At 39.2% G+C, this 26,554-nt stretch overlaps 1 protein-coding gene across 1 annotated transcript in view; it reads right to left on the bottom strand.

Annotated features, from left to right (window-relative positions):
* Nucleotides 1-26,554, bottom strand: part of LOC140248793 (dynein axonemal heavy chain 5-like) — a 144,593-nt gene that overhangs the window by 8,579 nt on the left and 109,460 nt on the right. Inside the window, exons 71-74 of the mRNA XM_072329829.1 lie at nt 20,783-20,904; nt 19,742-20,089; nt 16,582-16,770; nt 9,271-9,403 (exon numbers count right to left, since the gene is read on the bottom strand). Of these exons, the coding sequence (XP_072185930.1) occupies nt 9,271-9,403; nt 16,582-16,770; nt 19,742-20,089; nt 20,783-20,904 (792 nt within the window). The remainder of the gene's footprint in view (nt 1-9,270; nt 9,404-16,581; nt 16,771-19,741; nt 20,090-20,782; nt 20,905-26,554) is intronic.

Below are 26,554 nucleotides of genomic sequence, written 5' to 3'. Positions count from 1 at the left end.
ATGCTATGAGAAAAATCACCTCTTACAAAACCCCAGATATTAAAAAGTGCGACAGCAGTACAGACTATAGCAAACACATCAAGCTATTCTGCCTTCTCTGTAATGGCTTCACAAACAGGTTCACATTTGTGTTCTGGGATAAGTAAAAAGTCTTTTATAACACAATTCATAAACACCCTCTTTAGATATAAACCACCTCTAATAGAAAGCTAAGCACAAACACTTAAGGAAGAAGTCACTCTGTGTCATCTCTCCTTTGCATACAAAACTGTAGTATTAAGTTGTACACTTGATTAGCCCTCTGGAGGCAGAAAGAGTGAAAAACAAATCATGCAAAACATGTTGGCTGTAATTTCAGAGTAACCTTAGTGAGAGCAGAAAACAGAGTCCCCTTCTCAGGATCATTGCCATCTGAACTGAGGAATAGTGCTTTCATGTCTGGTTCTTTCTTCTTTAGAACCAGCTTTCTCCTGGGGTTATGAGGGAGCCACATTTTCTTCCCAGTTCTGGGGAAGCCATTCTATGATTCAAACCAAACGTGGTTCAAGAAGGCTAGGCACTTGTTGTTGCGCTTGGATCAGGGCAGTCCCAGACATGAGACTGCAAGAAAAACTGACTGAGAGCAGCCCTATGAAGGATTTTGGGTTCCTGGTGGATGAAAAGCTGGACATGAGCCAGCAGCGTGCACTTGCAGCCTGGAAGGCCAGCTGTGTTCCGGGCTGTGTCAAAAGAAGTGTGGCCAAAAGGAAGAGGGAAATGATCATCTCCCTCTACTCTGCTCCTGTAAGGTTCCATTTGGAGTACTGCATACAGGCCTGGGGCCCCCAGTACGAGAAAAATGCACTGTTGTTGGAGTAAGTCCAGAGGAGGGCCACAAAGATGGTCAGAAGGCTGGTGCACATCTACTACAAAGAAAGACTGAGGAAGCCAGAATTGCCTAGTCTGTAAAAAGAAGGCTCTGGGGATACTTCATAGTGGCCTTCCAGTTCTTGAAGGAAGTCTGTAATCAGCAAGGAGACTGACATTTTTCATGAGCCAATAGTTACAGAATAAGGAGGAATCGTTTCTAACTAAAAGAAGTGAGATGTAGATTAGGTACTGGGAGGAAAATTTTCATTCAGAGGTTTGTGAGGCACTGTAACAGGTTGCCCAGAGAAGCTGTGAATCCTCCATCACTGGAGGCATTCAAAGACAGGCTGGACGGGGCTCTGGGCAGCCTGGTCTACTGGGTGGCAACTGTGTACATGACAGGGTGGTTTGGAATAAGATGATCATTAAGGTCCCTTCTAACTCAAAGTAGTCTGTGATTCTATGAAGAGACTGACTTGATGAATGTTTATTCAACATAGGGGTAGATGACACATAGTTTAAGAGGCCATATGCTTCTCTGTTGGATCCCATCTGCAGATGAGCACAATCGTTTCTAACCCAGAAAGAGGAAGATTTCTAAGAATGCAGATCATCTGCAGTCTTGTTGCAGTGGTATTACCTCTAATTGTTGCTTGGTTCTTTAATTTCCTTGAAGATTACAGGCATATCGAATTTCTACAGGGGGAGTTCTACAGTTTTGAATACATTCTACATATTACTGAGAGCTTCTGAAAAGGATATAGTGTTTAGATATAATGTTGAATATATCTTCTGTTGAACTGATATTTAAAACAAAATAAAACAAAACAAAAACTGAAAAACAAAACAAAACAATAAATATATACACCTATATACACCTAATCTAGGTGTTCCTGCTCTGGCAGGGGGATCGGACTAGGTGATCTTTCGATGTTCCTTCCAATCCCTGACATTATGTGATTCTTGCAGGCAGGCTGGAGCTTTACAAGTATGTACATAAAACCACTCTGCCTCAAAGTGTGGTGCAACCTCTCAGGATGGCTGCCCATAATGACTCAGAGCAGCTGCTGAGAGCGTTAGGCCAAAGAGTTCTTGAGGATGAGGTATGTTCACAGCCCTGGCCTCGGTCATATAGTTGCATAAATATTCCTAGTGAGTGGGTGTTAGCCCTGGCAGTAGGCATACAGTGCTTGAATTTCAGCACTACAGCACACCAAATGACATCTGTGGGTGTCAGGATGCATTCCTGCAGCTATAATGCCCTGATAAAAATAAAAATGTAAGAAATAAAGTAATTGCCAGAAATGAAATTGATAGTAGATGAAAAAAAATAACAGTATCTTTCTGGAGAAGGGTGATAAATGCATTTGGAAAACTGTATTTGATAAACCGAATGAGTAGTGCAACACCATGCACTTCTCACATTTAACTTCTTAGAAGATCAAAGCCCTGGTTACCATATGAAGAGACTGAATGTCCTACGAACTTAATGTGACAGGCTGGAAAGTATTATGAATCACACAAGCCAGCTGTTAGTAACTGGGTTATTTTTGGTTTTACTTTACAGTATTCCCTCTCTTGAATGGAATAAAGCTCATCTGAAATGGCTGACGGAAGGTCAGGTCAGCTGAAGATGTTAGGGCATTTTGATACTCCCAAAACAATACTTACTGTAACCATACGGTCCAGAGTACATGCAGCTTTGGAATTAGAACTTCCTTTTTTCATTGCCATAAGTTTATTAAGTCTTACTTTGAAATCACATCTAAATTTACCTAATTGGTATATAGCAAATGAGTTCAATCAATCTACTCGGTTCTGAGTGTTACTAGTTTTATTGCTAATTAAGTAGTCTGTTCTTTTAAACTCATCTGTATTTAGAGCGACTCATCCAATAGGCATAGTGCTGTTAATGGACTATATCAGGAATTGTATTATTTCACATAGTTGGTCCTTTCCACTGTCACATCTATCTGAAAATGGTGGGATCTGTAAAGTTTGGATCTACATTTTCAGTTTTACATTCAAGAAAATATCTGGATTAGAAAGTGTGAATTTCCCATACAAATGAGTGGATGAAATTAGAAATGAAAGATCTTAAACTCCAGCATGAAGCAAAATAACCCTCAGTTCGCAGACTGATTCTCTTTCCACAGGCACAGATGTGAATCAAAAAAAACAGAATAATTATATATGATATAAATGAGATGAGAAGGAGTTCGCTTTTCCATCAAGTACAATTTGCCAGTGGCTGTCATAATTATAATAGGGTTGGAGACCATCCCTTGAGAACAATACTTCCTAGACAATGAGTCTGGGCAGAGAACTGTCCTGTACAGCCAGCCTTAACAGTACACAGAGGAGAAAACTCAGCAAGAACATCAATTCATTCTTCACTATCACTGTAGCAACTACAGCACATTGGTCTTTTCAGCCTTTAATCCCCACTGAAGCCTACATCCAAAGCATCTGGGTTTGTTAATGTCAGATCATTCTGGATGGACCAGACACTCACTCCTTGCCTCTGTCACCAAGCTGCAACTCCCTCTTTATTGAGTGTGTTGAAGAGAAAATCCCAATTTGTTTGTAATGCTATAAGCCTTCCTCCATTTATGCTTTATGGCATCAGCTGACTTGCTGGTGCTTTCCCCAAAGAATGCGTTATTTATTATTCTACCCAGAGGTACTGCATACACAGAGTAACAGATTAAAAATAATAATAATAATAATAATAATAAAAGCTCATATATATGTTTTCCCATACCACAAATCTGATCTTTTCTTTGCAAGCCATAGTATGTTCCTGTGAGCAGACTGATCACTACTGCTACGCGGAAAGAAATCAATTTCTTTGCTTCAGACAATCTTTCCTATTTCTCTGTTTCTTCACTTGCAGCACTTGGGAACTTCAGCATTCGGAGATGCTTCCCAGGAAGCTCTCAAAGCTCATTTAACTACACTGCGCTGCTTTCATCCTGAGCCACTCAACAATTCAGCACTTCCTTTTGCTTCTGGTCCCCAGAATAGGAAAAGTAAATCAGGCAGGCAATCCCTGCAATGTACAACACTCTCCCTGTTTTTTTTTTACTTTTAGACTATTGTTCTCTCCAGCCTCAGCCAAACCTTTACCTTGTTCTGCTTTCTGTTTGTTTCATACTCTCCTTTTCTGGTAGAGAATCCTCTGATTTAATTCTTCAAACCAGGAAAGATGAAATAAGAAACTTGAGTTGCATGCTTTAAATATATATATACATATATATATATATATAAAATATATATATAAAGATATATATATACAAATACAGAGTTTTCTGCAATAGCAAATTCCTTCAGTCAGTAGGAAGAAAATTTCAAAGCAGCCTCATACAGCCTAGTCTTACAAACTCTTCCGAAAACTTACTCCAGTATCAAATGCACTTGCCTACATCCACTAAAAGACTGAAAATAAATATTTTAAATCAATAAATTGAACACATGCACACCCTAAACAGCAATACAAATCATTACCCTAAGCTAGAGTAATAGAACAGGCAGAGAAACGGCTTTCTGCATTTTCTCTCGAATGTGTTTCTAAACAGTTTTCCTGGCCGGCAAGCATACATGACAGTTATTTAGAGGTCTAGAAATAATATGCCACATTTTGCAAAAGAACACAGGAGGCACTGTGGACGAGAACTAAATAGTGGATAAGAGATGCTGAGCCAAAAGTAACAACACCTTAGGACACATTAGGCTCATCCTTCCCATTCCTCAAATGAACTTCCCAGCATTTATTCCATGAATACCTTCACTGAGTGCTCTTAATGATCTTCAGATAAAATCCTCATTCAAAAGTGGAATACACAGATCCCAACAAGCCTTACACACAAGGACCAGTAAGGCAAGAGCCTGAGATCTTTTAGTCCAGAAGTCTATGACTAGGGTCAACAAGATGACCTAAAACTCTACGTCTAGCAGTTTAAAACCATTGTTAATCTAAATTCAATCTAACTATTTTAATCTCTTCTCATTTTTGCAGCCAGTGGGAAGAAGAAACTCTTTCACTGGAAACTCTTTCTTGTGTGCTCCAGCAAGACTTGTTTCCCAGGCTACTGTTTTTCACCATATAGAGCAGAACAGATTATTGCCTAGTTCTTTTGGAGTTCAGTTACATTCTTATTGTAAGGTACAATGAACAGAAATTTCTTGCAGCATCATGATAAAAACACTGCTGCTGAGATCACAGTATTCTGAGGCTTAAAAATAGTGAACCTACCTCATTATTCCAGGTGCTTAACAAGAGTTTGTGTATGGGATCTAGGAACACCAAGAGATTCCTATTATGTAAGCAGGGCTACGTGTTACCTCATGTCCACATGAAGCCTTTGGTGTTTCAACATATTCTCATTTGAATGACAATAAGGAAATACCTCAAGCAAACACACACTGGCTATCAACAAAGTACAAGGACAGTGAGGAGCTACAAGCAGGTAATTAAATAGTTTTTAATAAGGTAGCAAATTAATGACTGAGATCAAATCAAGCAAATCAAGCCTGGTTGTGCAGGCAACACACTGTGTGCATTATATGTATGAATTTAAGCTAGCTTTGTAACACGGTAAGTGATACAGTGTAGTTGCAGTGGAGAGTTTGCTTAAGGCTGATAGAACATCTACATGACAGATGTTATGGTGACTTTTGAAGTTACTGCTTCTACTGATTCCATCTCCCTTCCTTTCTATGTTGACCTTATAGCTTATGACTCCCATAGCTATTTGTACAATGGTTGCCTTGTGTACCAAGTAAAATGTATGGAATAAAAATCCCAGGCCAGCAAGTCGTGAAAACAGATCCTTACATATTAATAGTAAAAACTTTTAGAGGGTTTTCTGCATTCTCAGGTAAGTGGTTAACATGAAAAGGACTTATCTATCTCTGCAAGCACTGCAAAAATAATAGTGGGAGTTCTGTGATCACAACATATATATATACACATACATATGACACAGAAGTATAACAGTTCTGAAGTTTTGTACATGGCTTCGACTTCTTATGAGGTAGGCTTAGGTAAAGGTTTAGTTTGAATACACCACTGAAAACAAATGCCAAGTGGATGCAGATTTTTGATCAAAGCAGGATCTAGATATACTCATAAATAAATGAGCTAAGCATTTGTTTCTTCCACACTACAGGCTTCTACACAGACTACTAAGCAGGTAAAAACACAGTGAATAAAACATATTAAAAAGCTGGTGTTATTTCCATCGCAAAGGATTCAGTATCTACTTCCAATATTACTACTAGCATTCTCCACTGCCAAGATTCATGGAAGTCGCTCAAGAGGGATTAGGGATGACTGCCACCGAACCTCCCTTCCCACTTCCTGGGCAATCAGTAGTCAAAAACAGAGAACTGGATGGGACATAATTGAGAGTACAAAGTGCAGCTCCAATCTAATTATTACAATATGATCAAAAAGATGTACCTCTCCGGGCAGCAAAGTTCATTGGTGCTATTCAGGCTTGGGCATGGTTGCCAACAAAATGTTGGACACATGCTGAGCATCTTCACCCACTCAAGATGGAGTAGGGATAACTCCCACAGAATCCCTCTGCTTACTTTCTTCAGTGATAGAATACACATATAGCTGCCAGAGATACTTACCAGTGCTACTGCAGTGCATGGAGGTACATGTAGACCTCACTCCTCTCATCTCACTTGAAATCTGCCTGTACTCAAACTGAAATGGGGACTAGGAATAACTGACTAAGCTACTACTGTTCACTTTTATTATTTAAGGACGCTGTCTTCAGTGGCAGAGGTGGCTGAAAGTGCCCAGTCCCTAGTAAACAGTTACAGAGTTAGTATGCCATGCCAGAGGTACATACCCTTCCACAAAAAGAAGGCAAAGCACGTACACAGGAACACTATAGCTTCTATATTGCTCTGCAAAGAATACTGTCATTCTGCCAGGGGCTTAAGATCTGCTTTTCATATCCCATTAGGATCTGGAGTTTTGGTTCAATCCTCATGTCTCACTACTCCCCAGATGAAAAGATGAGAAAACAGCTCTCTTTCCTCATCTCTAAACAGTTGTCCCTGTTTGCAGCACAGTCTCGATTTAGGTCACTTGAGAGAACAATCATCACTGCTGTTTTCTGATTTATGTGAAGCTCTGTATTACACCAACTGTGAAATAAATTCTGGGCAATCAATAAGTAATTAAAACAGAACTATTGGTTGGGACATAACTGAGAGTACAAAGTGCAGCTCCAATCTAATTATTACAATCTGATCCAAAAAAAGTAGCCCTCCAGGCAGCAAAGTTCATTGGTGGTGATGCAGGCTTGGGCATGGTTGCCAACAAACATGTTGGACACATGCTGAGCATCCTCACCGCTCCCAAAAGCTGAACACTGTTAATCTGCCCTCCAGTCAGAGGAACAAAGCTGGCTCTACTAATTCCTTCAGCATCTCTCATGTTCAGCTGCACACAGACTCTCACTGAGGGGGTTTGTATTTCCCCAAATATAACACAGGGAGCAACAAGAAAATGACAAAGTCCATCTATTCACATCCAACCTGCAGAAATAAATAGTGAGACCTCCTTTCACAAAGCCACACGGTACACAAAGACTGAAACTATAATCTGAAACACAATATTTATTTGAAAATTTAGACCTGCTATAAGCAGCTGCTGGGATCTTAGCAGGTTCATGATGCCAGAGCCAGATGCATGACAAAGGCAGATGTCAAAATGCACACAGTCTATTTGAGCATGCTAATCAGTGTAGAGAAAGAGGAGCACAGGAGATGATTTGATGCTCCGGTTGACTAGTTTTGGGAGATCTATTATGAGAGAGCGTTTTTCCCCTTTGCTGAGGCAAGACAGAGAGCCTACATTTTCTTTCCATCCCCTAATTAACGCACCACGGCTTGCACCTGATGCATCATGAATCTGCCAGAAGCCATTAATCGGTATTGTTAACTATACATCCCATTTTGTTTTCAGAGCAATTTCTCACTATATTTAACTTGCCTTTCCCTGAGAAATTATAATGTTTTAGGGGATTGCACAAAAGTTACAGCATTAACTTGATTAAGCACCTGGTAGAGGACTGTGCCCACTGTGCAACTGAATACTAAGTGCAAAGAAATTATGTTACTCATCCACTTGTCTGCATAATATTGTACATTTTGAGACTGTCTCAATCAAAGAAAGATTAATTATTTCTTGGATAGAAATCATTATTTTAATTTACTTGAAGGGGGACTCTATGCACATATACAAAGGAACCTTGAGCTCAATTTTGAAATAGAAGATTTCTTGCTTGGTCTCTGCATAGGTTATTACAGGATATGGAAACTAATTAGCTGTACTGGAAAGTAAAGCAAGACAGATCAGTGCACTGCCATCTGTACCAGAAGGGACTCATTTGAGGCACTTTGACCTTCTCCCTGCAGGGACAGCTTGCTCTCTCAGGTATTTTCTACATCTTTGCCGGAGAACAGGAGAATTGGGTGAGATTTTAACCACAGGAACTGAACCCATCCAGTGTCATTTTGATTACTGCTAATTCTTGCAACATTTAAGCAACACTATAGGATATTTGCTGGATATTTCAGCTCTTACAGAGGAGCAAAATAGGAAGTGGAATCAAAAAGCAGGCAGTAATATCATCCTTCCTTCTTTTCCCTCACTCCTCTTCTGATCAAATTCTCCATCTGCTTCTAGTCACCAGCACACCTGAGTTTAATAAATGCATTCAAGACTGCTGACTTTCAGCCAAAGTCTCCTGTCTCTCAAAGACAGAGCACTGCTGCCTCCTCCTTTGATGGCCAAAAGCAGAACCCTGTCATTCTCTTTTGACTGGCACTCCTACTCACTTCAGATTCCACTTAGAGACATTCTATTTGGTTTGACCAGGTCTGTGAAAATTACAAATCCCATTTTAGATTAGAATCTTTGTCACTTCACCTGACCATTCTGTCTCTCAGTTATTTAGCAGCAATGCCCGTACCTTCTTCAGTATCATCATGCCTCAGCTTAATTTCATAAATGACTCTGGCACATGACCTGATCACACGATTCAACTCCTCTGAGGTCTGCAGAGATGCTAGAGAGAATTACAGAAGTGCAGTAATGCTGCAGAACACATTGAACTGCAATACTGGAGCATGTACAGACTGAATAAATTAAGGTGGAATGCCCTTAGAGATGCAAACAGGAATCTATAAATGCTATACTAGGACAAAGAGAGAGAAAAAGAGAAAGAGGTTGGTGGGGAGAGAAAGAAAACGTGAGAAGTGGGGGGAAAAAAGGGACAAAAAGAGAGAAAAAAGGGAAAAATATTTATTTATTAAAATAGTAAGAACAGCTTTTAGTAATTAGAAAAAATAAATTACAACTTACTTAGTATCATTCTTACCATTGCAACTTACCATCTATAGCCAATTTGAGGTCAGTCAGTGTGGTTCGAACACTTGATATAACTTGTTGCATGCGGTCAATTTCTTGACGGAGAAATATATTCATGGGTTGAATAGCTCCCATCTTTTGAAGCTGGGCTTTCACCTAAACAGGAATAGTGAAATTCTATAAAATTTAATCTCCTGATTTCTATGCAGTAACTTTTGAAAGCAAAAGACGGTTGTTCTTTTTTTCAACTGTTTCCCATAATTCAAGAAAAAATAATCTTTTATGTAACAGATGGCCAGGCAAGGCATGTGCCAGCATTAAGATTTAGCACAACCTGACTCATCAGCTTACCAAAAGGAGATGCTCCATCAGTCTAATGAGGGAAAGTTCCCTCTTTTGGAAGGAACACAGCGGTTCCTTCAGTCTTTGCTAGGCCACAGAGTCTTCAGTCTTAAATCTTTAAAAAAGAAAATCATGTGCAATATAAAGGGATGTTTACTGATAAATCCATATTTCCAGATCGTGCTATAGGTGAACTTTCTCAGCTGTACTTGCCCTGCTGGGTTGAAATAATGCTACAGACTGATAGATAAAAGCAGTGCAGTATGTGCACCATTTTGCAGGTAGAAGCTTCTGGCCTTCTTAGTTTTCAAGGATAATGGTATCACACAGTGTTCAGAGAACATTCTCAAAATTGAATTGTCTATGTCACTTAAAGACACGTCACAGAAAAAGTAGTAAAAGCCAGAAAATCTCAATTAGGACAGGCTGAAAGAACTGGGGCTGTTCAGTCTGGAGGAGAGAAGGCTCCAGAGAGACCTGATAACAGCTTTTCAGCATCTAAAGGGGAGCAACAGGAAAGAAGGGAACAGACTCTTTAGCAGGGTCTGTTGTGGTAGGATACGGGAAAATGGTTTCAAACTAAAAGGGGGGGAGATTTAGATTAGACATAAGGAAGAAGTTTTTTACAAGAAGGGTAGTGAAGTACTGGCACAGCCTGCCTAGAGAGGTAGCAGAAGCCTCATCTTTGGAGACATTCAAAGTCAGGTCCAGGCTCTGAGCACTCTAACCTAGCTGTAGGTGTCCCTCCTCACTGCAGACCCTTCCAACTCAAATGATTCTGTGATTCAATGATTCTAAACCACGTCTTCTACAGCTCACGTAATATAATGTTTTTTAGAGAATTCTTGACTGTAAGACTTTCAAGCATTTTCCTCCCTGTTGTAAGCCATCTTTCAGAAGGCACGGCCTGCTGTCTGGGCTTGCTGAGTTCAAATTGAGCTTACTAACAAAAGATGATGAAGAAAGGAAGTTTATTACTTTGAAAGAACGGAATATCATTGGAATTCTACTGCAGCCAAACAGAAACTACAAAATTTGGTCATAAGTCCTTTGGATTTTGCTTTGTATTTTCTCAGATACAGTCATGTATCTATGTCAAATACTCATAGGAAACACTATTGGAGCGTACCTTATTATTGCACCAAGTAGCAAATCTCTGCAGGATAAATATAATGCAGTAGTTGAGTAGTTATAACTGCTAGTATAAATCAGTAAATGCTTTGACAATTTCCATTCTGCAAGTTTCAACCTTAAGCTGAAGAAAATACATTTTTAACTTTGTAAGCTATTCTCCTTGGGAGACAGTTATCAGCAAGGTTATTCATTATATTTTAATCACAAAGTCCCATGAGTTTGTCAGACAAAATGTCCAAGAAGTAGGTGCCAGCCAATTATGCTAATGCTTTGCAGTCTGACAGTTCATTTTAGTGACTGAGTTAATGTATTTCTTCCTGTAAAAAATTCCTAAAATCAGCTATCGTGAGACTAGAGTAGGGACAATAAATTTTGGGGGGGAATAGTTTATATAACTAGCTTTACCATTTTTTTTTCAGACTAAATTCAGGGAAAGATGCTTCCTGACAACTCCACAGCCAAATGTATCACACACACACACACACACACACAGAAGATCATTTTTTTTCTTCTTTAATACTTAGAAGAACTCTACTGTATGACACTAATAAGAGTGGGATTATACATGGTACATCTTATGCATTCTGTGCTTTAAATAAGAAATAAACTTTTTTTTTTTTTCTAGTCTGCAAAGTATGTGTTCCTTTGGAGCATAATTTAGAATAGGAACTTGTCCTGTCTGAAGAAAAACTGTATGAAACATCTTGTTAAAGGTGTTATTTTCCAAAATGTTGTAATTTAATAAATTACAGAGAGAAGATAAAATAAACATTCTAATATATTACTGCAGTAATCACAGCACAGTTTAACCAATTCATTCTTGGGAGAAAAAAGAAAACAAACAAAAAAACAAACAAAACCCCAGCCATCTGATTCTTTTCATGTACCTATAAAAATACCCGCAACGCTTTGAATAATGGAATGAACCAATAATGCAAAAAAATTTTAATCCACCCTAGATAAATTCACAGCACTCAGCCCGGAGCACTAAGCATAACTAGATATACAAACTGAAATAATGACATACTTACGACCCTGTTGTGTATAGATCAGTCTTGATCTGAGCTGAGATTTACTAGGTGTAAGATAGTGCTTTTCTTGGAAACCTTGCTGGTAAGATTAGTTTTAAATACCAGCTCAGAGGTATGATTGACTGTTTTGTATTAGCATTCTTATCAAGCAATCAGATGAGTTACTGCCAGTGCTGTATTTATTATGACATAAAGAGATGGATCTTGACTGACAGGAAAAAAAAAACTCCAAGACAAAACTCACTAACCAAAATAGCCTTTCTGAGATTAATATACTAATTCCATAAAGCCCACTTACATCTCCTTCTCAACACGAAATCAGCTGTCAGCTAACATAAAACGAGGTGATTTAAAGAAGGAAATAAAATCATAATCTTAATAGCTCTCCCTGTATGATTTTGCAGTGCATATTTCTACTGTATGAGCCTCCTCTATGCACATTTTGTATCTGACCTCAGGTTACCAACTCCTCTGCCACTGCATACTGTCTCAAGTGACCACTGTATCTGATAGGGCTAATAACTAAATCAAAGAGGCCTTAGATCAGATGAGGAACGTTCTGCATTTGTTTTTTTTTGTTGTTGTTTTACCCAAAATACTGCACTTGATAAGTAGACCCCAGGCATACAAACTGGATTGAATTCAAATTAAACTAACCCAAAAGATATGCCTCAGTGAGTCTGATGTAGTTCAGCCACTGATAAGTGCTCAGCCTATAGACCCAGACAAGAGTTGGACCAAAGCAAACTCCAGTAAAACACCTAACGCAGGCCAGGGTCTGCAGATGAACTTCCACTGCCATATAGTAGTTCCTAATGCAGTCTTAGCCTTATTGGAGGATAAGGCAAAATGATGACTGTGAGAACATTTAAGAAGAAAACATTGCTATTGGGGTTAAATGCCAATAAAGTGCAGTATCTCTGGAACGTCTCCATGTCTATTCACTTGTAAGCTGCTTTTCAAGCTACAAGAAAATGCTTTCATTATAAATCTCTGTGTGTGACAGGCTGACATTTACTCTTGCATCCATCTTCACTCACATGGACTGATCAGACCTAATAATTTTACCACTGATCTTTCTAACAAGCAAAATCCAAATGCAAAAATGGTTAAGAAAACAGAAGTTTCATCCTGCCTCTGCTTTTGGAATGAGAAAACTGAAGACTGTTTTAGGTCAGGAGGGAGGTTTATTTTGCTTTAGCTTTACCTGGGTCGTACTGGAGTCTGATAAAGCATGCAAAAGTGACTTGTTTATAGGCTTTTGAGCTGACATTTGGTCAGTTGTATGACTGGGGAGATGAATCATTACAAGAACATAACAAAAGAAACTGCATATGTCATGCACAACAAAGGCTGATACTTGGGAAATGAAAGCCTTTGTGTGGCAGACTGTATTTCACACTGTATCAAGAGAAGGTACGTCCAAGAGCTCTCAGAGTCAGCAGACAATTGGTTTCAGTGCCAGCCACCACTAACCTACGATGTTGGGGCTTTCACTCCAAACAAATGAACTCTTTCTTACTGGAGTCACAAGAACTGGACAAAGATTGCAGAGGCACCTGCCACTTTCCTTGAAGAGAAATTGCTTTTACGTATTTTCATTTGCTTCCTAATTCTTTCATTTCCTCACTTCTTTTCTGTATTGACAGTATATCTATAATGAGATTTTTGAAGACTACCACGTAATGGCCTTTCTGGAACTCAATATTCTGCTAAAAACAAACCAAATGGCACTGTTAGGTCTACCAAATGTTTTTCTTTTGCTGCTCTTATCCAACGAGGCGTGCATAGGAACTCTTTTTGACACATTACCTCAGTCTCTTACCATTTGCTAGACCATTTTTATTTGTTTCAGGATTGTTAAACTGATTTAGTAGGTAGTAATGTCCTGAATGACCAAATGTTGACTTAAACAACAGAATTTGTGTCAATCTCTTTTTTTCAGATATCACAGAAAGAAACTGCATAATTCATTTCACTTTTTGTACTTGTGAGCAGAATTTCACTTTACTCCTTCACTTATCATATTCTAGACTCTGCTAAAATCTGTAGCTTCTTCCCTCAAAGAATATTTGAAATCTCTCCCTTCTCTTCTGCTCTGACTAACAAAATTATTGGCCATATGTTAGAGAACATTCTTTTTTGCTTTTGGTATCCTATTCTATTTGGCATTTTGATATTTTGTTTAGCTTAGAAAAGAGGAGGCACCAGGGAAACCTCACTGCGGCCTTCCAGTACTTGAAGAGAGCATACGTACAGGAGAGGCTGTTAACATGGGTGGATATTGATAGGACAAAGGGGGAATGGTTTTAAACTAAGACACAAGAGGTTTATGTTACATATCAGGAGGAAGTTTTTCACTCAGAGGGTGGTGACACACAGGTTGCCCAAGGAGGTTGTGGATGCCCCATCCCTGGAAGCATTCAAGGCCAGGCTGGATGTGGCTCTGGGCAGCCTACTCTGGTGGGTGGCTACCCTGCATGTGTGGGGGGTGAAACTACACGATCACTGTGGTCCTTTTCAACTCAGATCATTCTATGATTCTAGGATTGATTATCTGATTTTGTATATTCTCTTTTATCAGTTTGTGCAAGCTGACATTTAAAAACGTAGCTTTATTTACAGCTTACTCCCGTCCACTCCACCATTTCTATGAAGTTCCAGAATAACAGAATTTAAACTCAGATGAGAATACTCTGCCACACTGCACCATAAACTAATGCATAAAGGAATGGAACTGAGCACTACTGGGAGAAAAAGCAAATTCCCTTCTGACAAAGAAAGCATTATTGAAGACCCAAGCTAGTTCTGAGACAGAGAGTACGGCAGAAAAGGTAAATCTTTTAGTTAAGGGGAAAAAAAGGAAATTTTGAAGAACCAGCAGGATGTGCAGAGTCTGAGAAAACTAGAAATCACCAGGAAGAGGTAGTATCTATGTTTATTAATAAGATAATAAAACAAAATTGCCCCGTGAGCTCAGAATACCTCTACAAGAAAGACAGAAGGAAAAAATAGATCAAACAGGACATCCTCTAGTATGCTTGTTACAAGAAAGATGAGAAAGGCTTTGGGGACATGATGCTCAAGTATTAGTAACTAATATTGGCTCATCTGATACAATATGAATCTCATGACTTGAATCAAGAGAAAATCTCTCAAGCAAATTGAAGCAAGAGGTTTCCTTGAGGATTAGAGACATCAGAGTAGCAATACAGAAGCTAAGAACTATCTAATTGTGATAATCATTATAGAGATGATTGCTTATGAGAAAATAAAATCTTGTCTGTACGCCTGGCAGATCATGGAAAAAAAGATAATAGCTTGTCATATTATTGAACAAAATGAGACTGATAATAATTAGTGGTTATTTTTTAATACGTTCACATGGGAAAGTATGCTTTGTACCCAGATAGGGTACTAAAATAGAGACAAGTTAAGAGTGAAGGGTTGAACTTCAAAAAAAGACCTTCCACACTCTGTGTCTTTCACTACTGTCCATGACCCCATTGCTGGTTAACTGCAAAGCTAAGATTTGTGAGGAAGTGACAGAAAAGGGAAAGCCAATTCTAAGCACATTTTGTATGGATAACCTGGGTGAATGAAACCAGGTGTTTAATGAGTGTGAATGAGACCGTGATTAAACAGAAGAAACGTGAGACAAAAATAACCATTTGTTCAAACAACTTAGAAGTGAATTTTGGATGAAACAAGTATGGTTCATTTTACAATATTACAACACTCTGCACAAATTTCCCAAGCATAGAATATGAGGGTGAGAATATCCTCTGATCACAATTTAAAGCAAATTATGCATTCTTGACAACTTCTGAAGTATTACAAATTTTTCAAGAGGAACAAAGAAACAAAGAGATCATTATTTAGTGGATTCGGGAAATACCCTGTAAAAAATAGCTTAACATCCACACTAAAAATATTGCAAATCTATATAAGCAACATAAGTATTCAACATTTGATTGCTATTGCAAATTGAGACCAAAATTCTAAGGAACTGAATGAAACTTGACATTATTTCATTGAATCAGCTTAAATCTAATGCAAAGCAGAAGGGAAAAGGACAGAGAACAATCCAAGGTGTAGACTGTAGGTGTAGATCCAAGATGCTAATTATTAGAAGTATTAAATCGATAATCACTAATAACAATTATACACTTATTGGATTTGATTTACTGTTTATCATAGTTGTTTTCTTTTCTGCTGCTAAACAACAATGGGAAAACTAGAAAGCTGACTTCATCCCGAAATAAGTTCTATAAATAAATGATGAGTATACTCCCAATGGGAATCGCTCAATAGGCATGTGAGAGAAGAGGGATGTACAAGCATGAATGGCTTGAAAAATAACTGTATAGGGAAAGCTGCTAGATAAACCCACAAAAGAAAAGTTGTGAATTTAAATATTTTGCCAGGAGGGGGAGGAAAAGAGAAGTTCTGAGCTGAATTATGACAGTTATTTATAGCAGACATATTAAATGTAACATGAATTGTAGAACAGAATACTGGAAATACTGCCAAGGCCCCAAGACTATTGGATGTCCCCTAAGTAAAAGCATTGGTATCTTCCTCTAATCTACTGAGGGGGAAAAGAACTTTCTGATGGCTGTTTTGTGTCAAGGTGGCTCAGTCAGCAGTCTGTGCTATTTGCAATATACGTATCTGATGTAAGAATAATTTAGATGATCAACCCAAACAGTCTTCTAGAATGCTATGAATAAATTTAAGAGCTTTTTAAAACGCTTGACATTTAAATGTACGCAAGAAGCACAATAAAACACATACACAAAACATCTGCATCAAAAGAGCATATACCTCATGGGGGTTGTAATCTGGAGGTAACTTCTCCAGCATCTCATCAGCAAGGCGCTGCACCACTGCTTCTCGGGTTTCCCCTCCTCCAGTGCTGCTGTCTTTGGGCTGGATGCTCACTATTGTATTCAGTGTCTCATTTGCAAGGTTGGTTTGGTAAGTTATATCTGCGTTAGGGTGCAGTCCAAATACCTTAAAGTAAAAGGAGAAAATAAATAAATAAATAAATAAAATGCATTTTTCCTTCTAAGTTTTACCAGTGAAAGAACCCACTGCTACTGATAAACAAGGAAGAAAATCCACAGCCCTATAAAATAATAGAGAATCAGTGGAAGTACATCCATTTAACTAGCCAAGAAGCAAGCACAAATTATACAGAAATATAATATATTAACGTAGGTTACATCTACAACAACATTTTCATTCAGATGATGAGTGGTTTTGAACTATCTATCTGGTTATCACCACATACCAGTGTTTAGATCATGCTGTGCACACACTGATTCCTTTTCACTAGATCAGACTAGAGCTTGCTGGGGATGTGTCACGTGCAGACACTGACCCCTCTCCACTACCTTTTCCCCTCTGCAGATCTACTTTTTGTACCAGGTCAAGTAAATGCCCCTATCAATCAGACCAAGTGCCATTTCTAATGCATTTTGTTTTACACAGACTCTTAGGCTTATAAAGCACAGAGCTCAGAGAATAAAAAACAGCCCACGGTTTAAGGAGCTAGAGATTTTATGACTGGTGATAATATTTAGGATGTTTTATGTTTTGAGCTATTTTTGGTTTAAATCTTCTATTCCTTACTTCTACTTTTGAAATTGAATAATTTTATTTAAGATAGAGCTAGCACAGAATTACTGCAAAGCTGCCCTTTGTTTGAATGATAATGGCTTTCTCAGAAACCTCTGCTGAAATATCAGTAAGTCTGTAATTGTCGGGTTGATTGCAGCTTTTCTCCAGGAGGAATTGGATTGTGACTTATTTCACAAACCCTCATTGAATTATAGCTATTAATTATCTCTAACAAACTGAGCCACTGATCCAGCAATGAGGGAAGCTTGCCCCTAAACCAAGCACCAAAGCCAAGCAACATGGTTCTCATGTTTTGTGTTTTTGTACATAATATTAGAACTAGCATCTTCTAAGAAGACATTCCAGCTGATCAATGTTTACACGCTCTGAGTATGGAAGAAAAAGAGCCACATGCAGTATTTTTGTATTTGGAAATCTAGAAACTCAGAGAGGAGGAATAGAAGTGGCTGCAATAGTGTCAAAGCTAGCAAAGCTGCACTGATTTACACCAGCTGTGGAACTGACCCTTACAGCAGCACAAAGAACACAGTGCAGACTTAATTCTGCCCAAGAGAGAAACTGGGGTCATAACTAGCATGTAATTATTTTCCTGGCAGGATTAAACATGTTTTACAGACAGCAATACCTCAACCTGTATATTTAGAGACACAAAAAGCAAAAATGTCAATACACTTTATTTCACTCATTTTTTTATCAGCATGCGATGATACACACAGTTGAAGATATGCACTTTCCTGCTTCTGCTCTTGCAGAATAAGGCTTTGTTTGGTTGGTTTTGTTCCGGCAGATTTTGTGGCAATGCTGTAGCCCAAGTTAAAAACACAACAAATATCTGTTCTAGTGAATGTAAATTGCTGCAGTGCTAATCCAAAGGCTAATTTCATAATTGGCATAATATTGACAAAGACAGGGGTGTTACATACAAAAAGCCCTTTGGTCCTAGGTGTTCATGACAGTGATATATGAGGTATTAAGAAATCAAAGTAGAGAGTGTTTCTTATTTTCTGTGATCCAAAATCTTGGAATCTTGATTTTAAAAGGGATGCTAGATTGTGCATTTCAATTGGTTGTTTTTTATTTAGCCTGATAAAACCTCAAACCCAATTGCTAATGCTCTACACCCCTCTGAAATCAAAGTCATTTTCAAAGGGATTTCTGAGTTCAATAGACCCCTTCAGAAGTCAGTGTTTATTCTGATCAGAGGTTGAAATTTCATCAAAAGAGCGAAGATGCTGTAATCAGACTTATTCAGTCTTTCTTTCTCAACCAAAAAAGAAAGGGAGGTGAATAAATGACGCACTGCATTTTTTATTGTGCATTGACTAGCACAATATCCTTTGTGGGACAGGAGACCAGGAGCTTAAGAGGTTAAAAGTTTCCATGAGCAATTTTGACAGATTTTGGAATGACTGAAGATAGTCTCATGTTCTTCCTAACCTCTGACAACATGAAAATGTTTGCATTCTTGGACTTGATCCTATTTACATAAAAGTCAATGGTAAAAGGTGCCTCTCTGTCAGCACAGATGCCCTTGCATCTGCTATCACTACCTTCAGCGATTCAAACCTTTTCAAGTTTGTTTTATAAGCATGGATTGTTCTCAGCCTCCTTTCTAGCACATTATCAGTAATAGAAAATCAGTTTTTTCTATTCAATCCTGCCTATTTAATTTTAATAGAACTTACCCATAAAGGCATTTATCAACTTAATAGCAATGAGACAGGAACTCATAACATTCAGTTCCATTTCAATTTTAGCTAACTGCAACACATGTAGCTGTGTTAGAGAGAGCAGGATGTCCCATTTCTGCAATTAATGCGACCACTGCAGTATACACACACGTGGTCGTGTATGTAGGTTGCTCTGAAAGTAAAATCTATTTATTTTCCATGGAAACTACAGCAGATACAAAGAGCACAATAACACTATTTGAAAGAGACACCACTGAAAAGAGTCTGGCTCTGTCTTCTTTATACCCTTTCAATAGGTATTTAAATGTACTGGTAAGATCCCCCATGAGCCTTCTCTTGTCCAAGCTAAAGGGTCCCAGCTCTCTCAACCTTTCCTCATATGAAAGATGCTTCAGTCCATCATCTTTACAGTCCTGTGTTGAACTCACTATCTTGCCCATGAGGATCAGAGCACATGAATGTGAGCTTTTTTTTTCTGAGTGTTTGAAGAAGGCTTTACCTATTTTGGCTTCCTAATTAGCAGACCTATAGTAGACACTCACTACAATAGCACCCATACTGGTCTGCCTGTTAATACTGGCTATACATTCCCGGCTCCACAAAATAATTTCTCTAACAAAAACTCCCTTTAATACTTTAAAATGTTTTACCTCAGGTGTATCAACCACTGGCAATTGCTCTATGTACTGGAGATAGTCTTCAACTGTTTTCCCTTTTGGAATCACGTAATCTTTGTAGAAGCAAAATTTGTCACTGAACATATGCTCTCCGAACCACACTCTCGCAAATGTATTCAGAAGTGCTTTGTCGAGGTCATCGGTTACACGGCCACCGTACTGTACTTCTCCAAGCATATAGCGAACGCAGCTCCAGTTCACTCCGCGCTTAATGTCCATATCATCCAAATGATTCTGAACAAATTGCACACTGGCTGTGAAGTCCGCCTGATTAAATTCATAAGGAATGTTCCAACCCAGTGGACCAAACTTCCTTCTTTCCTGCAAGACAGATAGAGTTAAAGATAAAAGGCTGATTGTAATTTTGGAGAATACGTTGAGTGTAGAAGAATACATAAAATATGCTGGGGCTGTATTCCACTAACTTTAAAAAATGATTCTTCACATAACACACATGAGTTCAAATGCTTGATTAACTACCTAGTACTTAAATGTTTTTCTTCATTTATCATCGCCAGTAGAGACATAAACAAAGAAGAGAATATAAACATTTTCACAGAGAAAAAAGAATCCTCTTTTTAAAGTAGTCAATCTGTGAGTCTAGAACTGTCATTTTTGAATTTCGGAAATGAAGGTACTGTTTTAGGAAACAATGTGCAAATCACATTGGCCATGATAATTCCTTATGGTTCTTTTTCAGTGGGTACGTAAATAACACTGAAGTCCCTGCATGGTGGAGGGGCAGGAAGCAAAAGCTGCTTCTTGTATAATCATTTACAGATGCAGCTAGCAGTGTGTGGATCTCAGGGCAGTGTCTGATATTTACACATTCTAAATTTCCACCAAGAGGATGACTCAAAGTCAAGTACACTTCAGGCTGCCATTTGGACCACAATGTTTGTATTGATTTGCTAACACAGGCCTTACATCTAACTATGTTTTTCATTCTCTAACAGATGCTTTCACAAATGAGCATGGCTTCATGACAGAAGAATATGAAATATGATTTGAAACCTGAACAGTCGTGTGAAGAAATGCTACAGCATATAGTAATGGTTTCCACTGTGGCATGTTGCTCACTTCTAGGTGATCCTGAGTGATAGTAGAATAAGTTCGTTTTAAGCTAGCTTTCACACCTAGAAAATAAGTATAAAAATGCAAAAGATGAGCAAAAAAAAAAGAAGTATGGAACCAATAATTCCAATTTCTGTTAAACAGGATTCACGCCGGCAGTTTTCAGTTTCATTGCACATGTAGTTTTAAATGACCTTTCTGTAGCAATGATCTTTTCGGCTGGTCATGCCAAGCAAACTTCAACTATGTTTTGTTTCAGGTAGAAGACAACGGAGCAAATTATATTAAGTTCTGGCATACAGAAGGAATTACACTCAGCTTATTCTAAATGCTACCAGTAACAACTGAAATACAAACATAACTATTCAGCGACGAACAATAGAATCGTAGAATCACAAGGTTGGAAAGGACCTACAAGATCACCTAGTCCAACCGTCCTCCCATTTCCGTAGCTACAGCAAACCACAAAACCAGATCTCCTAGCTTCTTATCCAGGTACCTCTTGAACACTGCCAGGGATGGCGACTCCACCACCTCCCTGGGCAGCCATTCCAGTGCCTGAAAACTCTCTGAGAAAATGTTCCTTCTTATGTCTAGTCTAAACCTCATCTGGTACAAAGAGAAGAGACACCTAACATGTAAAATGAAATACAGCACTAAACATCCAAGTCTGTTTCAGTATTTACACATAAAACGAGTCTCTCATTAACCATACAACACCAAGTGTGAGTTACTCACTCCTTCTTATGATAATCTCCACCTAACCAGCTTAACAGAAATCTAAAAAGATGGATTTCTAGTGCAGAAAATAGAATACTGAGGTTATAGTACTCCCAATGAGAAAACAAAAGCCCTTATGCTTCTTTCCTACTTCAGAAAGATCTTGAATAACAATATTCAAGCAAACATATTTTCAACATATATCAGAATAAAGCTCCAAAATTAAGAGGAATTCATCAAACTAAGCTTCTTATCACAGCATGCTATGAACATAGTGGGACAGTATCAGAAAACTACAACTGTTTGTATTTCATCCTGACTTAAATTGTTACCCCAGGCATATTTCTGTTATTAAATGCAAGCTGTAAATTGGCAATAGCCTGGATTATAAAACTGCCTCTTGGAGTTATAGGCTGTTATCATTTGAAAGGATTTATGATTTGAATGATAAGGAGGGGTCACAGCACAATCAAAAATATGCTGAGCACTGAATATAAAAGGGTGGAGGAGAAGAGAAAAAGATGAGAAATTTTTATCAAGAGACTGACTAACTGCTCTTGAGAATAAAGTATGTACAGAGAAAGAGGATGCATTTCACTCCAATCAAACGCTTTGGTTAGAAGCCTTACTAATATGCAAAGGATGAATATCGAAATAAGAGTTTTAAATGACTGAGGGATTAAATTTGACCGTGGATACAAATTCTCAGCCCCCACTGACTTCATTAACTGAAATCAGTTCTAACATGCATATAAATGCAGGTCAAGTTAATGCATTACACAGTCAAATATGAGGGAGTTAACAAGACAGTAAGGGTTAGGATTGAGGATGTCATTCTTCTAGAGTTCAAAACATGAGGGCTGCTTCGAAAGTATTGCCTCCTATTTCATTATGTTGGCTCACTATGTCAGGGATGGATGTTGGTGGTATCGCAGTAGAGGCTGAACCTTCCCACAGTATTCCAATGTTGCCACGTGACAGAGGGCAACAGAGAGGCAGTCTGACACAATGGCAACTGACACTCATTGACATTCATCAGCACTTGCTGAATGTTTATGGAGATCAGACAGTGGACATGGTGTGAACACGGTGAAGTAGTGGGGAGTGCATTTCAGTGGTGGTGACAGAGACATGAAAGGCAAGCCACCTTCTGACAGCCATGCAGATTTTTACAACAGCAGCATGCAGACTCTTGTTCATCGCTGTCAAAAATGCATAGCTAATGGTGGTGAATATGTTGAAAAACACTGTTTTATAGGTGAGATTTTGCTCTATTTAATAGTGTTATTGTGCTTCTTTATCTGTTGTAGTTTCCAAAGGAAAAAAAAAAAAAATAGGAGGCAGTACTTTCAAAGTGACCTATGTACAAATACTGTCCTTCCTCATAATACACATTTAGCAGCATGGTAAGTTGCTCCTATAAATATAAAAATGACATCTGCAGATAGCAGTGTGGTTTGAGTAAGAGAGGGGCAGTCAGCAGCAGGACAGTGTCTCACTCCAGTTTATTGGAGGTTGAAGAAATTCTTTGGTATATGGATACCCAGCGTGAGATTAAGAAACAACAGTTTAAATGTTGGTCCAACCAGTTTATAACAAATCTTAATCATGGAGATGGGGAAGGTGAGGATGGATGATTTATGGTGATGGGGAAGGGAAGGCAGGCAATAGAGAAGATAGAAAGAGGCAAGAATTGCGTAAAGCGGGGATAGTCACCACCAGGATCCAGCAGCAGTCCTGTTGCAAGACGTTCTGATGGTCTGAGGCAAAAGTACAGGGGGAGGGAGCAGCAGCAGCATGGCCAGCATTGGGCAGCAAGCGGGTAGCAGTAAGAAGCCACAGGGTAAGTCCAGGAGCAGGCAGCAGGATTCAGGTAGCAGGTCCAGGAGAGTCCATCAGCGAGCAGGACTTTGTAGTGAAGGATCTGATGGCAGACACCTTCTTCTTCAGCATGCAGGTCTCAGGTCATGAGGAATCTGTTGTCAGAAACCTTGTCCTTCTTCAGCATGCAGGCATCACGTTGTGGGGAATCTGATGTCAGAAACCTCTCTTGTTCACATTGTGAGGAATCTGATGTCAGAAAACCTGACTTCATGGTCACTGATCCCCCTTCTATCCTCCTTTTTTTCCTGTCTACATGACATCCCTGGTGCATAGGTAAAAGCCATGCGCAGCACCCCCTGAGATGGCCACATTCTTCCTGGTCATTCATATGCAGCGTGTCTCTCTCTCATTGTCCCTGGCCTTGTCCATCTGTGTCTCTCAGACAAATGATTTCTCAGTCCTTGACCAGGACTTACTTGGACTTGTTCATGTGTCCTTCAGCAAACTTTGAGTCAACGGTATAAAAGAATAATCTCTTACAGGCAGCTATAGGTTAGAGACTAAGAAAAGGTGGATTATCTCCTATCAGACAGAATCACTCTATACAGGTGAGGCTGGAAGGGGTCTCTGGAGGTTACTTTGCCCAGCACTCCTCAAAGCTGGATCAGCTAAAGCTTGTCACTCAGAACCTTGTCCAGGTGGGTCATGAGGAGGAAGCCATTAAAAAATCCAAACAAGCTGTTCCAGTCACACAGAGACCATCTTCACACTTGGTCTTTTTTCTACTGCTATACAGAAATTGTCTGAATTTCCACTTATGTCCATCACTTTTGTTCTTTCATTTGGCACCAATACAAAGCCTTGCTGTTTTCTTTGCTCCCTCCCATCACATGTATGCATGCGTTGATAAGGTCCCTAACCCTTTCCTTCTCAGGATTAAACAATCACAGTTCTCTCAGCCTTTCTTCATACATCAGATGCCATTCAGTATCTTTGTGACCCCTCACTAGTCTTGTTCTAGTATGTCCATGTGTTTTCTGCACTGAGAAGCTCAGACCTGGACAGCGCTGCTTCAGTACAGAAGTATCACCTCACTCAGCCTTTCAGAAATGATCTTCCTAAATGAATACTAGCTGCTGCAGGCCATCTTTGCTCCAAGGCTGCATTGCTGGCTCATGTTCCATTTTATATACATCAGAAGCAAAATGTCCTTTTCTGCAAAGCTGCGTTAGCAGCTGCTCAGACCCGTCATGTATTTGTGTATGGAGTTCTTTCTCTCCAGAGGCAGTGTCTGGCATTTCCCTATGTTGAAGTTCAACAGATTTATGTTATCCCACTTCTCCAGCCTGTCAGCATCCCATTGAACAACAGGACCATCTGGTATATCAATGCTTTCTTACCACTTTGTATCATCTATATATATTTGCTGAGAATCACAGAATCACAGAATGACCTGGGTTGGAAGGGACCTCAAGGATCATGTAGTTCCAAACCCCTGCCTAGTGTCCAGGTCATTAATGAAAATGTAAAATGTTACTGGGTCTAGTATCATTCTCTAGGGTCTGGCTCTCCAGCTGGATTTTTGTGGCTGACCACAACACTTTGAACCTGGCACTTCATACAGTTCAGTCTATCTCACTGTACACTTGTGAAATCTCTACTTCATTAGTGTGTCTCTAAGGATGTTATGGGAGGTAGTGTCAAAAGCCTTTTCATTGCTCTTTGCTGTCCCTCATCAATGGCTTATGGTTTCCTAGCAGCCATGGAAAATCCAAGTACACCAAGAACAGATATTGTTCAATATCTTCTTCAGTTGCTTGAATAAGGATACAAAAGGCAACCTCAACAAATTTGCAGATAATGATAAATTATAAAGAGTGGTTAACATACTGAATGGTGGAGCAGCAATTCAGATGGATCTCCAGAGCCCTGAAGACTTCACAAACAGTACCTGCATGAAGTTCACAAGAAGTGAAAAGTCCTGCATCTCTGTCAGAACAATCCCATGCATTTATACAAGCTAAGATCTGACTGTCTGAGTCCTACTGATAATCATCTCAAGGTTATTGCAGATGCCTGGTCCACTATAGGACTCTCATAGCAAATAAATCAGATAGTGGACAACCTTTAAAGGAGCATAGCCAGCAGACTGAATTAAGTTATCATCAGTTTTTCCTTAGTAATGATCAGGCTTCCCCTCAGAAACAATGCCCACTTTTGACATGCAAAGGAGGTGTGGAGAAACAGAAGAAGCCTATAAATGTGGCACGGAGCAAAGAGTGCATGACCTACAAAAACGGAGATGTAAAAAACAACTTAAACTGTGAATACTGAAAGGCAGCAGTGTGTGCATATATGAGACAGTGCCTGTCCAAAACTGAAAAGTTGAATTCTGAAGCACAAACCTGTCATTTAGTAGCTATGAATGGTACGGGGTCCAAAAATTGAGTGAGTCAGAGTGATCCAAGTCAGAACAATGTAAGTTAGAACTGCCAGTCAGGGAGCTGATCACACACTGTGCTTGTGCATGTGGACTAAGGTTGGAGAAAGTGGCAGAGTAAGGGTGCAGAAAAAATGCAAGATAAATGCATGGATACAAATACCAGTGGATGCCCATAGACCTAGGCCAGTGTTCAAGACGAGTTGTTACATGCAGCTACGCAGCATGAAGCTGACTTGACCTTCTGCTGATTTTCCATCTGAGCATCCTGGACAGTAGTGTTCTCTCAAATGGGAAGGAAAACCAAGGCCAAACAAAAGCATCATGTGAGGGGAACACAAGAAAGTGAAAGTCTAAAACAATCGCATTGCATAAAAGCTCTAACCTCGCTGGCTCTTCAGTAAACCCCTGTATTCAGATCTACCAGAGGTTCATATTTACTCTCTTGTTGGTTACAGAAGATAAAGGGTGATTCAGTAGCAACAAATACTTGAAGGGCAATGACAAAGGTGCTAGGATCAGACTTTTCACAGTAGTGCCAGATGACATAACAAAAAGCAACAAGCCACAGCCACCTACTGCAGTGTGGGACACTGAGGTCAAGTGTTCAGAAGTGTCTTTCAATTTCATTACCCATAAGAGCACAGGATCAGTTTTCCTCTGCATGCTTGGGTGGAGTCATCAGGACGGCAAGAAAAGAGTGGCAGCAGGCACTAAGTTTAAGAAAG

This window comes from Excalfactoria chinensis, chromosome 2 (assembly GCF_039878825.1).
Source record: "Excalfactoria chinensis isolate bCotChi1 chromosome 2, bCotChi1.hap2, whole genome shotgun sequence".
Classification (NCBI taxonomy): Eukaryota; Metazoa; Chordata; class Aves; order Galliformes; family Phasianidae; genus Excalfactoria; species Excalfactoria chinensis.
This window is presented reverse-complemented; position numbering and strand designations above follow the sequence as displayed.